This window comes from Ixodes scapularis, unplaced genomic scaffold, assembly GCF_016920785.2.
Source record: "Ixodes scapularis isolate PalLabHiFi unplaced genomic scaffold, ASM1692078v2 PGA_scaffold1__304_contigs__length_218370807, whole genome shotgun sequence".
NCBI classification, from domain to species: domain Eukaryota; kingdom Metazoa; phylum Arthropoda; class Arachnida; order Ixodida; family Ixodidae; genus Ixodes; species Ixodes scapularis.
The window spans coordinates 141,901,734-141,918,982 of record NW_024609846.1 but is presented as its reverse complement, the minus strand read 5'-3'; the positions used below and the strand labels follow the sequence as shown (position 1 = coordinate 141,918,982).

Sequence of the window (17,249 nt, the reverse complement as noted above, 5' to 3'; positions counted from 1 at the left end):
CTGTGGTCTCGGAGATAGCGCAATTTATCAATACATGCGCCAAACCTGCCCTGCCACTTGACTCTGTCGTCTGCATCCACCGTTGTCCCTGGCAAGCTTTTTGTCCTATTTTTTACAGAAAGGGAGCTATGCTTTGTAATTTTACAAGGTACATCCCGCCTGCGAAATACACCTTTGTTAAAAATTTTAGATAGCTACTTGCAAGCGCCAATGTTTACGGCCCATTTTAGATGCAGCCTCGGTATTTCAAGACACCCTTTAGACCCTTTTTATGGCAAACGCTACCAGGTGGTGCTTTAGTCCGACATCCCAGAGAACTTCCGGTTTATAAAAATAATGAACAAAGGCAACCTTAACACCGCTGCTTGAAATGTAGATGAAGCGTTCAGTCTTGGGTAGTAACGCGTTACTGTAATTTCGTTACTTTTTTGGTAACTTGTAACTGTAACGAGTTACTTTTTGAAAATGTAACTTGTAACTGTAGTTCTATTACTTTTCCTGAGGTAACGATGAAAGTAACGACATTACTTTTGTCATTACTTTCCAGTTTTTTATTAATAATATATCACTGAACGAGTACAATTTAGCCATTCTTTGCGCTTTCCAAATTGTCTGTTCCGACATTTCGAGTGTCAAGTTATTTTTTACACAAACTTGTGAATACGTTCTTTCTCGCCAGTCACGACCCGAATATAGCCACGTGCAGATTTGGTGAAAAAAAAAGTAATCTTTAGCACGCGCTTGTACTTTGTGACTGAACACTTGCATCTTGGTATCTTGAAGAACTATCTCTTTTGCGTTTTTTTTTTCTTTTTTCTGCTCAAACGCTTTTTAATCGGTTGAATCAAACATGCATCTCCAATACAGGCGGAGGGCACTGCGAATGTTTCGTATTTTGATTAGCGCCACCACTCCGCACTGCGCATGTTTCGTATTTTGATTTGCGCCACTACTCCGGTGTAGTGTCAACACTCGAGGCAAAAGTTACTGCGGTTTTCGAGGGGTTTGTTTCTGGCTTGCCGGGTACGAACTGAAATATGTCCAGGGACTCTATGAACCCAGCGCGACCGTCAACGAGCCAGCAATGTGCTAGTGCTACCAAGGATATGAATGTTGACGAGAACAAAGAACTACCATGGCCGGCGTACAGAGAGTATTTTGCTGTTGTGGAGGTGGTTACTAACAACTTGACCGCAGAAAACGGCACTCTGTTGCCTCAACGCCTACCCGGCAATCAAAAACCTGTTCCGGCGAAACAACACAGCAATCCCAACCAGCGCGTTAGACGAGCGCCTGTTCAGCAAGGGCAGGGACGTGTTTGTTATCAAACAAGGGAAACTCTCAGGCACTAATTTCTAGAAGCAACTGCTGCTAACTTACAATATGAAGTAAAAAGCACACTTTTTAATTTTATGCTAATAAACTTGGTGAAAAGCGTTTTCTAGTTTTTCCTAATTTTTTTTTGTGCTATAGAAAAGTAACTGAAAAGTAACGTCGTTACTTTTTAAAAGTAACTGTAACTGTAACGAGTTACTTTTTTGTTGCGGTAACTGTAACGGTAACTTCGCTACTTTTTTCTGAAAGTAACTGTAACTGTAACGAATTACTTTTTAAAAGTAACTTACCCAAGACTGGAAGCGTTTAACCACCAATTCAACAGGTGAACGCCAGAAGAACAAAGGAGTGCAAGATCTGTTAAATGTTTCGAGTAGTTGAATATGGTCAGCTGAACAATTACAAATTAGAAAAAACCGCGAGAGGAAATACATACACACCGCTCACGGATTTTTCTAATTTGTAATTGTTCAGCTGACCATATTCAAGTATGTACCAACTAGCTCAAGTAAAACCTGTAGTACAGTTTCGAGTAGGGTTGTGCGAATATTCGAAATTTTGAATAGTAGTTCCGAATAATACACTATTCGATATTCGCTTCGAGGAGAACTGCACTATTCACGTTTTTCTAAGTGTTGATTGCAGCAAGTTAGCCCCGCTGAGTGCGCTTCTTACCAGGCATAGGTGCGCTGCGGAGAAGCAATACCCGCAAAAGTGATCTCTGTGGGTGTTGCTTCTCTGCATTACATCGGTGCTCGGCAAGAAGCACACTTAAGGGGAGGCACGGCCTAGGAATCGCGATTTTTTCAAAAAAGTCACATTTTTGGAAAATAGGCTGACTAGCTTTTACAACTCATAAAGAATGCTGTCCAAAAATTTTATTCCTGTAAGTAAAGTATTTACTCCGAAATAAATTATTTTCGAAGTGCTGGCGGCCGCATGTGCGCGCCGATGACGCGGCCGATTACGAAAATGTGCCAGTTTCGAAGCGCGCTCCCTCCGCGTTTCTTAGGACTAGCATGGACAGGCCCCCCTCGTTGGAATGAGCGTCTCGCCCTCTTTCGTTCTGTTCGCAGCATTGTTCGCGATATCGTGCTCACAGACCGTAAAACCCCGTAGAAAACATAGCTGTGCACACTCTTATTGGCCAAGCTGGCGAAACAAGAGCTCCGATTCGCTAGGACGAGCCACGTGACGTGGCTCGTCCTAGCGAATCGGGAAGCTCTGTTGGAAATGGGCATACAGCCAGGGAGCTACCAAGCGTCATACGGAGAGAGGGCCACCAAGATGAAGGTTGCGAAAGCCCAAGTGAAAGCGCTCGAGTCCTCCAAGATGTCCCACAAAAAAAGGAAGATGGAAGCTGTGGCCAAGGCACAGAGGGACCGTGCAGAGGAAGGAGTGACATATGCCCCTGGAGCATTTTAGATGAAATGGCAAGCCCCATCTAAACTAAAACACTGTTCGAACTTTCAAACCCGTTTTTCTCAGCTTCATGTTTTCACCATTTTTTCACAGCTCTAAAACTATCGTTCGATGAGTTAAGCGCCCCCAAGTCTAATGTATGGCTTTTTTGGCATGAAATTTACTGGAGAACTCGGCTATGCGCTTACTTTTTGCAAATTGTTATTTCTTCACTCAAAAATGTTGACGTTTGTGAAACAAGAAAAAAATTAAAAATTCATACCATTATTGAAAGTTAATTTTTACGTGAGATATAGCCTTAAAAATTATTTCAAGCTTACTACCGATTAGGTTAGTCATTCAGCGTTATATCCTAACAAAGAAATTGTGCCTTTTTATTCATATTTTGAAACAAGTTTTTTTCCTTTGGTACTGCTACATGTACAGTTTTTTCAACGAATAAGGCTGTAACTTGTCAAAAAATAAACCTTTTGGTTTGAAAGTTGGTGTAGCCTCCTAAGTTTTGACGTTTAACATACCCTAAAAATTTCATTGACCTGGCACAAATACTTAAAAAGTAGACCCTCCAAGGGAGTGCCTCCCCTTAACAGGGTAACCCGTTGCGATAAACACTTGGAAAAGTAGGAATATCGTAATTGCGTGCTTGGAAGAAAAGCATACATTCAAAGCGGGATGGCGCACCTGTGCCAACTATATTTGAGAATAAATGGAAACTTAGTGAATCTTTATATCTACATTGTAGTAAAAGTTTCAAAATTAAACTCTTATGCAAGAGTATTTATGTTAGGCAGAGATGCCCTTACAACCTGCGTTCATCATGCGCGATTCCTTATTTTTTTAACTCGATATTAAGAAAGAATATTTTATACAGCAAGATTTGTAAATTCACTCTATTGGGTATAGTTGGCCATCTTTATAGGATTCATTTTATGTCAAATCCGTCGTTTACTTGCCATCCCAAGAAACCAGACCTAGTCTAAGTTATAAATAAAGATAGATTAAACTCGGCTTATAAATGAACAAGTGGAACAACCTTCACATGTTTAGCTGGGTTTTCGTCTAAGCATTATGAAATGGTTGTGAAAGCGCCTAAAAAAGTGCAAAAAAACAAACAAAAAACACAAAGACGAGGAAGTAGACGACAGCGCTCTGTCTCTGTCATGAGCCAACTGGCACAAGTTGCTGCCTTAGTGGTAGTGAAAGGCGTGGAAAAACTATTCGATATTCAAATAGAAAATATTCGGCCAAAACCACTATTCGCTTCGAATTCGCTTCAAACTCAAAATCCACTATTCGCACAAGACTAGTTTTGAGTTTTCTTGTAAACCAACTTGCCTAATCCACAATATATTTATTGCACAGCCGAAGGCCCTCATTAAATCTCCAACTGTTGTCCGTGTAGCATTTATGCTTTCTAGCACTGGTGACATAAGCAAGTTCAATAGGCTTGCAAAGACGGTGCGACCGGACGTCGCTTGGGAAGCAAGCGGCAGTTCACGTTTGTAAACAGCAAAAGGGTCTATATAGATGCATTTCTACCTCATTATGGACGATTATTGGGGAAACGGAGGTGTCCATATTGTGGTAGCCACTGGTTTCCCTCCCTCCGAGCAGGCGTAACTTGCAGGCGTTCTGGCCAGAGTCGTCTGGCTTCGAGCCTGCTTCCTCGCATCATGTTAAGGAGAGATTGTCACCCTGTTGGCCTACTCTCTCGCACTCCTCTGGGTGTTTCCCCTTTTTGAGGGGCCCATGACAGACTGCTCAGGGGCAGTTGGTGTTCCCTCCTCCGAGTGGACGGCAGCCGAGTGGACGACAGTGGATTGGACTCCGGGCAACGGGTTGTGTCACGATGTGAGCTTGTCCGTGTCGCGACGACTCAACTTGCGATTCCCTTTGGCTCTCAAGTCGGCTCGCTCGACCACAATTGGGGACCGCCGTTTCGCAATCTGGTATCATTGTTGTCCGCCGTGTCGGCAAATCCGGCGTGGCGACCGCCCTCGCTGGTAGCTGTCGGATGTGCGGTGCGACGGGCATCAGGTTCTTTTTGAACACCAGTTCCATATTAACAAAACATTGTTAGTTTACAAATTACTGGTGCATTACAATTTGTGTATTGTCTTGGAATTCAAGTGGGTGCAAAAAGGTGAATGGAGTGAACGACCATGACCGACATGAACAACGAACATCACACTCGCATGTTCCTTCATTTCCATCAGCTCAATTGAAGGTCTATGTGCAGGCAATTGTTTCTTTTTCTTGTTGGCAACTTGAGGCAAAAGGAGCTTACACGCATCCTTCGAGAATTGAGGCGAACATTTCACTGCATTTTTATGGAAGAGACATACATCTGCAGAATTTTCTTTCCTGGCTTGCTTTGTTGAAAAATAACTTTGCAAATCTACACAGACAATCACCAACTCTTTAGAGAACGGAAGCCTCCTAATATATGAGCTAATGATGAGATAGTACAATCAATACTAGTACCATCATATCTTATCCAGTCTACGAAAAAAAACAAAAAAAAAACAACATGACAAATGAAATGGATAATGCTTTATTAAGAAACCCTGCTGCACAGAGCATTATGTGCCAAACCAGGAAAAGACAAAAATGCCAAATAAGTTACACATGACGGGTGCTAGAATGCAGCCTTCTCTTTGGCGGGACATGAAACAAGAAAACAATGGACAAAAATCCTCGACATGCGTTTGTATGTTGAGAAGCAAAGGACCAACATTATTTACAAATGAAATGCATTTGCGAAAACAAAAATATTTCTACCGAAGGAAACTGGCTCGCAAAATGATTGGTTTTGAGAGATGTGAAATATAAGATAGTTGTGCAGCGTTTAGATAAAGCACTGTTGCAGGTTGTTCAAAGGCATCGAACTGGATAGCTCTCGACTGCACCACAGTTGTAGAAACGAAGCATGTAGGCATTAGCTTAAAAGGCTTCAGTGTTGTGCCTCTACCTCGACTTGTAACAATAGTAGGAAGAGGGCAACTAGAAAAATGTTAGTTGTCTATCATCTCAAGAATCAAATGCATTCTTCTTGCCTTCGGCGACTCCCAAGATCTGGCTGTTTAACACACCACAAACTGGCATCTCAACTTATCACTAAACTGGCATCTCAACATATCGCTAAACTGGCATCTCAACATATAGCTAATCTAGAATAGGAGAAGCAAATGAAAGGACACAACAGACAAGCAATTTCAACTTCAGATAGTTCAAGGTCCAAAAGTGCTGCCACACAAAAAAACATCTTTGTGCAGTTGCAGTTTGTATAAATGCACATACAAGGATGGCAAGTCCACTCGTAATTAATATAATTCAGGATAAAGCCCTCTGACAGAAGTCTTTAAAATATTTTTTTTTAAAATTTTCTCACTGCTGCATTTGTGTATAGACCATTAAATTGGCAGTAGCCCAGCTTTTACACTCCCGATATAAGAGACAGTAGTTGTTCTTTTTCACCTTTCACCATACAGTACCTCTAGTACTACTCAAGACAATCATGAATTTTGCCTATGTGACTGCACCATTATCACATGTACCCTCAGCGAGTAAAAGTAGTCACAGGTAACAAGAAACTTCATCTAGATTTTCTTCACAAAGACAGCTAAGAGACCAGTCTTTTTTTTCTCGTATGTGCTACTTTTAACGTTTATGGCGGCTGCCATTGTGGTGACCTTGCTCCCGAGCTCATACCTTCTGCAGTGCAGCTTACACCACAGACTTTGTTTTTCTTGGCTAGAACAAGCGATGATGACCAGCACGACGCAGTGACGTCGCATGCAAACCATGTGTGCAAGAAACCTAAAATAGCAAGCACACGGTAGTGATCTGAACACTAGAGCAGACTTTTCAGTGCTGCATGTCCTTCTCTTCTAATCGTCTGCATTGCAAAAGAACTTGGGAATCGGTCTACCCCTTTTTTAACTGGGAACCAACGGTAAGCTTCACCACGGCAGCGCAAGCAGTAGATGCCGCACAAGGTGCTGAAGGCACACCTACTGTGCAAGTTAGTCGTATAAACTCCAGAGAGAAGCGGCCTGTGCCAGGCACATTCCAGAGTAGGCAGGCAAGAACGGCTATGCCTCCAGCAACAAGAGAATGTATGAAGCCTTACAGATGTGTCGCTTCCTGTGCCCGTAAGTCCTTCCTGCTCCAGAGGCAGCCGAAGTTACAGCTGTTCAAAGGCCAAAAGTCATTTGCTCGAGCGGGTCGCTACAACAGATACATAAACTCCACTAGAAACGTATCAACTAAAAAAGTAGCAAAAAAAAAAAAAAAAAAAGCATTATACCTACTGCATTCATTAACAATGTCTTCGATGCATCCTAGAACGCTCGAGCATGGTGGTCCCAGCCCTCATACAGAGAAACGAAATGCCCATCAAGCGAGTGTAGAAACCATGATACGGTAGCAACGAGATGGCAAAGGCCACTAGGCTTTACAGCACAAATTTTTGTTTACCTGGAGTAAAGTGGATCCTTTTCATGATGGTTATTGCTGTGGCTCCTGAAATAGTTGCTGAAGCCAGCCGTGTCTTTTGAAAACGCCAGTACAATGCTGCTCTTGGGACCAAAACTTGTTTACACACTAACCCCGGCATCAATTGCAGAAGTACAGAGCCCGATACGATTAACTCAAACGAACAGTCGCCGTATTTATCCGAGCTTTCGCAGCTCGGGTAAAGTCACCAGTGTGGTGGAATCAGCTTATTCTCTGCACCAACTGGGTCGGTAGATTTCGAAATTTAGGAATACTCTATTCTACCTAAGCTAAATGCGACATGCCGACATGCGGCGCATTGTGTTTGTGTGGAACGCCGACTCGGGTAATAAGAATTCGCCGTTTGACATTACCTGTAACGGACAAAATGTGGAACGGCACCAATGAATAGAGCGAAAGCTGAGAGGACGAGCCGAGCGTCTTCGAAGGTGGTCGACGGTAGAAATGCCCGAACAGAAATCGCACCTGCCGTAGGAAAAGCCAAACAGAGTGGGCCGACCTCGAGCGAATATTTCCGCCATCCGTAGCACCCAAAGGCAGACTTCAAGCTATGCGGAGCGCAAGTTTGTCTGCTTGTGGCGATGTCAGAAAGACGCCGAGCTCCAATTGGCCCTGATTAAATGATTGTGGGTAGACCTCAAAGCAAACTGTCTTTAGGTCTACCCGCTGTTCTTCAGTCATAGCCAATCGGAGCTCGGTGTTCCGACGTCACCACAACCTCCGCAAAAGAAGCAGACGAACTTGCAATCCGCATTCCTTTCAGAGCAGGTACAAGGCATCTCCGCAAAATGCAGACGCACAAGGCCGTCGTAACGGTAGATAAGCCCCCACACTCTAGCCCAGTGTTTCCACTGTCGAGGGTCGCACCCATCGCAGAATAAAAACCACTTTACGCAGGTAGAAACGCCGCGCACTTCTCTGCTGAAGAGAAAGCGAGGCTATCTCAAACTCTAGCCAAACGTTCCCGCCGTTAAAGGCCACACGCATCAATGCCAGTCTGCAATCCGCTTCTCGCAGACGGTCAGTGGTCCACACAAGACGGCAGAACCTGCCCCTGGGTCGAATGCGCAGTGGGAGCCACGTGCACGCCGGGTCGATCAATCGCCCGCCTCTCGTCGTGCGACGCCTCACTTTGGGTGTGGGTGGGAGCGTGGTCGCGTGGCATAAGATGGACGTGTGGCTAGTCCAATGACCGTGTGGCCTCCACCCCGTCGTCGGCTTAGCGGTGAACAGAGTGCAAACGCCACCAAGCACTCGGTGTAGTCGTTCCCAGTTGTCCCATGGTTGCGGCCAGTGCTCCTGCTGCCCGGAACGTGAGTCTGCAGGCACCGCGCGCCCGCCGTAAGGGAAGGCCGCCGCCGCGGTGCTGCTAGAGCGCCAGCCACGGGTGGAATTGGAGGGAGGTCTTGCTGCGGTCGCCGTAGTCGTAAAGCAGCTCCTCTCCGGGCTGGATGTCCCGCTGGGCGACCAACACTAGGTGGGGAACGCCCTTGATGATGCACGTCTGCGTCTTGAGGTTGCCGCGCTTGCTATGGTTCACCAGGCGCCCCAGCCGGCCGGACTCCTTGGTTGCGTCCACGCTGGCAAGAGAAGGGGGGCACATTTTTGGTCCGGAGGCAAGGTGGCCGAACCGACCGATCACATTCTGAAGGCACCAAGCACTCGACGATGATGCGGTTGGTGTGACTTGTCTAGGACTGGCCGAAGAAAGCGCAATATTTCATTCGCGCAATATAGACCTATTTTGTCGACCGCTCTGACTACGCCGCCGCTGCCACGATGCATAGGGGGAAATTTAGTCTTTCTGCACCTACCAAAACCTCGCCGAAGCTGCGAGTGTGCAGAGTACGAGACGTTACGGGCTATCTTGTGCACTACCACCCGCCTCATGTGAACAAAAGTTATGGTGGTTTCACGTATGCGCCGAACGGTTAGTGAGATAGTGGATCAATCTATTGCATTTTAACGGAAGCTAACTCAGATTTCGCATTCATTTGTGACATGTGACTCACGGTGCAAGGTCACGGTGTCAAGAACAATACTGAATTTTGTAACGTCGGGTTTCAGGTTGTTGTGCAGCACTATCGCAATGTCACATGACACTGGCACGTAAAGCGACATCACTCGACACCGTTAAAAGAACTCTGACACCCCTCAAAATATTTTTTTTCATCTTTTGCCAGGCAATTTATTATGGTGTAGGAATACCACCCAATTAATATTTTGCTACAGAGTCCCATATTTTTTTAATAAAGGCAAAAAACATAACCGCTCGAAACCGAAAATGAAACTCGCGCACTGCACGGAGAAGTGGATAGGAGAGTGTGAGTGGGGGAAGTTATGTGGCTACACCAGACTGTGCGATTTTTTTTTTTTTTCCCGTACACAGCAGACGATATGCGTTGCGGAATCCGTTCGCCGTGCGATTCCTTTGCAGTTATGTTTGTTCCGCTCGCTGTTCTGTACTTCAGGATGAGTTGTTTTGTACATTTAAGTGTTGGCAATCAGGAGTGAGTGCCCGTGGTGAATTCCGGTGATCGGCTCCGAAAAGAATACTCCCAAGATGTTGCGTGAAGAGCTTCCTCTCATATCCTGCATCTGAAAGTGGCATTTTGCGGCAGAGTGCACAAGTTTCCGAAAGGATCAACGGGTCGGGGTCACTGGCTGACTGCAATTCCTGTAGAACAGTTACGCGAAGCTCGGAAAGCGGACACTGCCCGGTTCATATACTCATTACATTTGTGGAGAGTGACTACATTGAGTTCGCAGGTGTCAAAAATGGAATCCCATACCATTTAGTTCAGCGACGCATCATCCACAATTGTTTCTTTCAGTGATAATTGTAAAAAAATTAATCTAAACATCGCAAAATGTTTGACAAAAAAGAAAAAAAAAAAAGGCCGCCCACACTAGGGATTGAACCCGTGCCCGCTGCGTGTGAAGCGGACATCTTTCCACTGAGCTACGGAAGGAACTCTTCCGTTCGCAGTAATGCAGCCGGTCGACTGCATGTCGGAAAGTTTGCTGCCGATTTCCCTTCAGTATATGCACTCCCGGCTTGATGTCGGGCAGCACCACGCATTGGCCACATTCGCACCTAGTAAAATAACCGTACACGTCCGTATTCAACTTGAAGTACGCACTTCGTGCTTGATGTTTGAGCGAGCAATGTCTTCAGCCACGAGAAGGGACGACAGCTCGGCGATGTCTTCGTGCAATCGGCTTGCTGGTCGGGCGTGTCATACGAGATGAACATCAATTCTTTTGATCGGTCCAAAGTTTCTCTTTCGAAGGAAGACAGAGTCCGCCGGTACCGTGAACGACAGTTCTGAAGTAGAGGTCCCATGCCCATCGTCCACTGCCATCCGTTAGTCCCACGATATGATACGCGAAACGACGCCATGTTGAGAATTATGCAGTGAATGCACAGAATGCTTCCGGTTGTCTGTGCAACCTTTTTTTTCGATCAACGTATTTGCAGCTTTTTGGAAGCCACAAAAAATGGGTTTCATAATTTTTTCTATTTTTAATACTGACTGTGTGCCTTCGATGACCCACGACTTTGATTAAATTTGGCGGTCGCGTCTAAACCTTAGAAAATGGTCAGTAACCATGGAAAAGAGAGTGAGCGAGACTTGAACCGGCCAGTTCTCGTTCGGTGGTTTTTGGGCGGAAAGAAACTGAATTTCGAGCCGCAAATTCTGTTCTGCGTAGTTGGGCTCTCATGTCACATACAACTAATAACCTCGGCGAGCATAAATACCCTGCCAGTGTCCCTTTAAGTCGGGTCACGCGACACTGTGCCACGTAACGTCGTGTGACAACATTGCATGATGCGACGCAATTAATCGGCGTGTGCCCATACATCGTGAAAGCACCTTTTCTCGTACACTGCAATTCTCTGTACGACAACTCGATTGACAAATCGAAATACGGCTGCCAATTTTTTTTCCATGTCCCTCCAAGGCACAGCACGCTTCACGTCTCGGCAGCATCCTTTCACGCACCCAGTCTCTACGCTACTCGGCTACGATCCGACCCCCAATCGCTCTTGCGGTGCTCTCACCAGTACTGCTTGTTCCTGCAGCTGAAGTAGTACATGTAGCAGCCCACCGACTTGTCTGCAGCATAGAGCTGCTCACGCAGCCTGGCCTCCTGGTGGTCTATGAGCTCCCCCGCATACTCCAAGACAAAGTCGCCGCTCCTCAGGGGTCGGATGGTGGTCACGCCGCGGCCCTTGTTGTCGAACTCCGTCACCTGCGTTTTTTTAATCCCGAAATAAAAAAAAAAAGTGTGTCGTAAAAGTTTCTCGTTTTCCCAGCATCTGTGCAGTTTGAATGAAAGGCTCAGGTACAACATTGGTTACCCTACCCTTTGTATGACTCGAAATAGTTTTGAATTCTTCCCGAAGATGATGTAGCGTTAACGTGACACATACAGAAGTATGTCCTGAATGGTAGTTCATGAATAAAATAGAAACACTCTCGCAGTATATGTAAAAATAGCGTGAAACAACATCGTCACTATTTTGCATTTTACTTCGAAAGGGCACTAAATTTTATCGCTTAGGTCAGTGCTCCAATGAGCATTTACCACCACCCTAATGGCTGTGATGACAAGATTTGCATTCCAAAAAAAGAATGCTAATTTGTGCTAACACAGTCTCACTACTGTTGAGACCGGTTATAACGAAGTCAACGGGAATCGGAAATCACTTCGCTATATCCGCTATTTCGTTATAACCTACTTCGGTCATAACAAAGTGCAAAAGGAAATGGGAAATCGTGATCGCTTCGCTATATCCACTATTTCGTTATAACCGACTTCGTTATAACCGGTCTTGACAGTATGTACTTGTAAAAGTGGCGCTTTAATCACCTTGAATCCATCCTCGTCACCGTTCAAGATGGCGTCCTCGACATTCTTCTGCCTTTCTTTCTGCGGGATGGGAAAGGACCAATGAGAGAGAAGGAAAGCGCCTTGTAACATGGATCGAAACTGCCCCCTCAAGACGGAGGCACGCCAACATGGGTGATCGCCACACTCACCGCAAGAGCACTGCGTGTCTTCCGGCCACTCCTCCGGATGGGAAAATACTCGGTGAGGGAATGACACTGGACGACTCCTTTCCTGAAAAGGTTTGCATTGTCCTTACAAACGGGACTCGACCTTCAAAAACAACGCCCGAGCTGAAGCTCTGCAGATGAGTGGCATAACAACAGCTTATAATTTCTCGCTCATCCCCAGCAGACTCTTTGGACACATATCCTGGCAGCCATGTTCACTGTCCAGAATGTCCAAACATAACGGCATGGCAATACCTTCTTCATTGCTGAAATCAAAGACAAGCTGCTAATAAGCGAACAGTGTACTGTGTGCTGCAGTTGGCCCAAATGAGATACTGGTGTCTTTTAATGTAGAGAGCAAACCTAAAGGGTAACTCTGGTACATTTTCTCGATTTTAGGGTTACGACGGTTTTTAGTGAAGGAAGTGTCCCTGAATAACGAGATGTCAGTTCTCTTTCGATGCCTTGCATGGCTTTGTAGATATTCTATCTCAAAGTTTAGTTTCGGGGGTCTACGACGAAAGCGAAAATACCGGCTCGAGCATGATGGCAACCCTTGTGATCAGCTGCATCGGTGGGCAAAGGACAGGGGAGCCTTGATGGCTGAAGTAGCATCAAAATGGGAGAACTTCCAAGAGCAGAAAAGGAAGGCATCAGCTTTAATACAAGCCAAAATTGAAAGTGCAGTGGATGATGGAAATCAATAAAAAAAAGAGATAGGAATGCGGCAAAAAGGTTTTGGGAGCGCAGTAAAGCACAGGGGCGAAAATTTGACATGGGTGGACCCCCTGGTGCACAAGAAAGAAAGGGAGAATAGTATCTTTTCAAACTCCATCCCCCCCCCCCCCCCCCCCCCCTACATCTTTCGTGTCACAATTTTAGGCAGATTTTATCCAGCTTAAAAAAAACCTTGTACTTTTCCTGTGTCCTGCAGATTTTAAGTTATGCTTGTATTGTATGAAACCCGCATACGCAGAACTCTATAAATTGAATCAAAAGAGTCCAAGCCGCGAGATATGTATCCAATGACTATGATTTCAGCAATAGTATCTCCGAAATAAAGCTAAAACTCGGTTGGCAACCCCTAAGCAAAGGCAAAAATGCCTTTGCCTTAGACTTATTTCTGATCTTTATTATGGTTATATTGGTCTGGATATTTAAAAACATATGACATCAAATTATGTTTCTCGTAGAATAAGTAACCAAAGAAAAGTCTGACGTCTTAAAGAAATAATTTTTTCCCTAAACAATTAATGATTGGCACTTGCTCCCTGAACCATTTGTAGACCTTCCTACCTTTAATTAATTTTCTAAAGAAATTATGTTACTTTAGTGTGTTTGGAAAGTTTTATTTTGAGTGTTTATCTTGTTTCAATCTCATTCGTTATTATTAGCTGTTTCTGTGCTTTTTTTACAATTTATGTGCCCCCTCCCCCTACTGTAGTGCCGAGTGGGCAATGTAGGTACAAATAAAAAAATAAATAGTACTCATAGCAGAAAACAGCATTTCCAAACTATACAAAACCCATCACAGATTAGAAAATACATGGCCCTTTCTCAGACACCGAGTTAAGCTAAAAGCATGAAATGCCTTCATTAAATGTCATAGTCATCATTGACATAACACCCAAGCCGAGCTAGGATGCGAGTATTTCGACACTGCAAGCGACGCAGCTAGAGCGAGAGGCGTGTTGACATGCGACGCTGAAGTGTGACCTAGACAAGACGCCACCACGCAACAGGATCGAGAGGCAAAATCAACTTGGCAGCTGGCAAACTGTGCAGCAGCTGCTGCTTTCGGAACGCTTCTCTAGCGCTGACAGCTGAGACGATTACAGTAGGAAAGCGTTTCGCGCCTAAAAGGAGCGGGGTGCAACATACTTCTTGGCGACCTTCGGAGCTTCACGCATGACGGTCTGCCGCGGCGACTTGGGCGGAACCCTTGGGCCGTCTTCCTCCGTGACCTTCAAGTCGCCGGTCGCGCCGGCTGACTCGGAAGTGGCGCCGGCTGCTGGCGCCTGCTCTCCCGAGCTAGGAGACGGCGGCTGGGTGGCGTCGAGGCCGGGGCCGGCCGGAAGGGCCGCTGCGTTGGGGCACGGCACGTCCCCCTCGGGCTCGGAAGGGGGCCGCTCCCCGATGCCGCTCCGCTCATGAGAGGCCGCCGTCGACTCCAGGGCCGGGAAGTAGTCCTCGATGCGCGTGTCCCTCTGTGACGCCATTTCGGACGAGCTGCGGTCGGCCATGGACGGCCGTTGGAGGTTCTCGGAGTCGTTGGGTAGGGGATGCTTCTGTGGACACGCCGAGCCGGCCTTCTTACGAGCCGTTGTTGTTCTCTTCCTCCCTGGTTGGTAAAAGAAACACCAGGAGCACCGCGTTATAATACATTGCATCACATTAAGTCTGAATGCAGCCGACACAATGAGGCGGTGGGATCGATCAAATGGCGTCAAAAGCCCAACAACATGGTGTTTGTCACGTTTCTGTACGTGTTCTATTGGGGCCAAATTGATCCTGTACATGTAAGGCCCAATGACTCGCGATTTTGCCACTGTTTTATTCATCCAGGATTTTATTATACTGACAATTTTTGTTCGGCAACAAAGCGTATCTGTAATCCAGCTGTGACACTTCTGCCTTATTGAATGAATCGGAACAGTAAAAGTTGCTATTGAAAAGTTTGTATGTTACCGTTGCTCGAACTGTTTACTCAAAAACGTTTACAGCCCACAACTGCATGGCAGTGGGGAAGGACACACTATGTTTACCATGTCTCTCTTCCTTACACGTTGGATGTAAGAGACTGTGCTAATTTCCTTCATTTAACATTGCCTCAAAATGTTAGACCATTACATTAAAACCACTAAGTACTACACAAAGGTTACTTCTGCAGCTCATAGGGCACCAACGCAGCAGTGGAGTAGAAACAAATTAAGTGCAGCCCACGAGCAGGTTACAGAGATAGGTCACCTTACAGGTGACTAGCATTCGCTCAACACACACCAGCAATACATGTGTGAGACACTATACTTGGCGTCAACTATTCTGTGCTACACTGCCAAGGCAAGTGCAACTTATGCAGTGCTCCAGTGCTGTCCAAGCTACCTGCATGAGCACGTGGGCATGAGACGCAAGACGAAACCATGTGCTCTCGCAGCACCGGGGAAGCCATGTCAGCTTCGACAATGTAGCACAAAAGAGCCGAGGCCAAATACAGGAGTTATTTTGCTCGAGCAGAACATTTGCCAGCGAAGGTTCTGGAGAAGCAGTGCGAAGATTCTTTCCCTGCAATCTCTCATTGCCCTCCAAATTTCCGAGTAATGTGCGCAGACTAGTCACAGTCGCCCTTGGGGACGAGCTATGCAGCACTAGCAAAGAAAAACCCCAAAAAGCATCCAGGGGCCCTAACCTACAAGGTGGGACAAAGCGGGACATCGCTCCCTGCTGCGATTGGTCAGTGCCATGCGGCCATGCCGCTGCCCAATCGCCTGCTGTAATGTCCCAGTCCCTTTGTTCCGCCGTGTAGATTAGGGCCCCAGGCCCGCGAGCCAATTGACCTGTAGGCTCGCAGTTCGGCAGATCATGACGGGAAAGGCCCAGCAGTTGGGGGACAGTAGTCTGAAGGACCCCTCCTAAAATATGGAACAAAGGACTACCCATAAGCATCCTGGGTGAGAAACGAAAAGGTAGGACTTTACAACTCCAACTGAGCTCAGAAATCAAATCTCTGAACGATGGAAAAAAAAAAAAAAGTATATATATATATATATATATAAAGAAGATATAAATGTGGAAAGGCTGGATGGATGCTGCAAGATATCAGATAACTTTTCGGTTCGGCAAAATTTGCCAGAGTTGGAAGAACACCTATATTCCTCTCAATTTTTCTTGCGCAATCTTTTCTTCTTTTTTTTTTTTTTCAACGGTACTGACATGCTCACTGCCAAGCCCCAGACGGGCTTGGCAGTGAAATACAGACGGGTTTCGCAATGAAATACAATAGCCTCAGCTCGTTACTGTCACTGCACCGCCCTAACATCGAGTGCAGCGCGCGTCAAAAACATTGATGGGCCCACTTTTGGTTTCAACCGAGAAAAGCGGGAAACAGACGTGGAGGCTGGGTGCAGCCTTCAACCAACAAGCAAACTTCGAAAAAAAAAAAAAAAAAACGGAGAAGTTTACCAACACACCGGTTCACATAAACATTTTGACGCCCGTGACCTTATTCCGCAAGCAAACGCGACGGGCAGGGAAAAAAAGAAAAAGAAAAAAAAAAAAAAAAAAAAGAAAAGCCCCGCACAGAACCCTGAGGCGACCATTTCCAACACGAACAAGAAAACGCGCCAAGATCCATCCTCAGTCCCATTTGCACCCGACTTTGTCGTTAGGCGCCGTGTATCACGACTGCCTCGCTTGTTGCATTCGAACCCTGTAGAAACGAATTCACGGGACAAATAACAACACTAACGGAGGCGTGTTGTTTGGAAACTGACCTTTCACCATGCTCGAGATTTGTTCAACTTCGTGGTGGTGGTAGCTCGTATCACGGCCGTCTCATCGGCGTCTCCGTGATCATCGCGACTCCAGAAATAATCCGCTAGGAATAGGTGCCCATCTTCCAACCTGTGTTTTCTGGAAGTCAAGGCGGCATTCGTTTTTTTAGCGTCCGAACCGAAATAAACAACATGTATTGTTCGAGCGGCTAGGAACGCTCCCAACGCTCCCTGCTCATTTGCCGACTCGCTTCTCCTTCATGCTTCCCCCCGAAGGAAGCAACAGACGCGTTGCGCGGCCGCTGCCATGTGGCGCTGGTGTACTGTCGCCGAATAGGCATGTTTTAGGTTGTTTTACCTTAATACGTTGCTCGATAAATTAATAAATAACAGTTATGGGCTTCACATAAGAAGAAAC

At 45.9% G+C, this 17,249-nt stretch overlaps 1 protein-coding gene across 1 annotated transcript; it reads right to left on the bottom strand.

The window, feature by feature from the left end:
• Positions 1 to 5,295: 5,295 nt before the first annotated feature.
• Positions 5,296 to 17,148, bottom strand: LOC8034722 (N-lysine methyltransferase KMT5A-A). The gene is made up of 6 exons (XM_029978079.3): positions 16,832 to 17,148; positions 14,223 to 14,682; positions 12,324 to 12,405; positions 12,154 to 12,213; positions 11,342 to 11,532; positions 5,296 to 8,855 (listed from the first exon to the last, which is right to left on the bottom strand). Exons 1-6 carry the CDS (start codon positions 16,839 to 16,841, stop codon positions 8,645 to 8,647), a joined length of 1,014 nt encoding a protein of 337 aa, XP_029833939.2. The 5' UTR covers positions 16,842 to 17,148; the 3' UTR covers positions 5,296 to 8,644.
• Between the last annotated feature and the right edge of the window lie 101 nt (positions 17,149 to 17,249).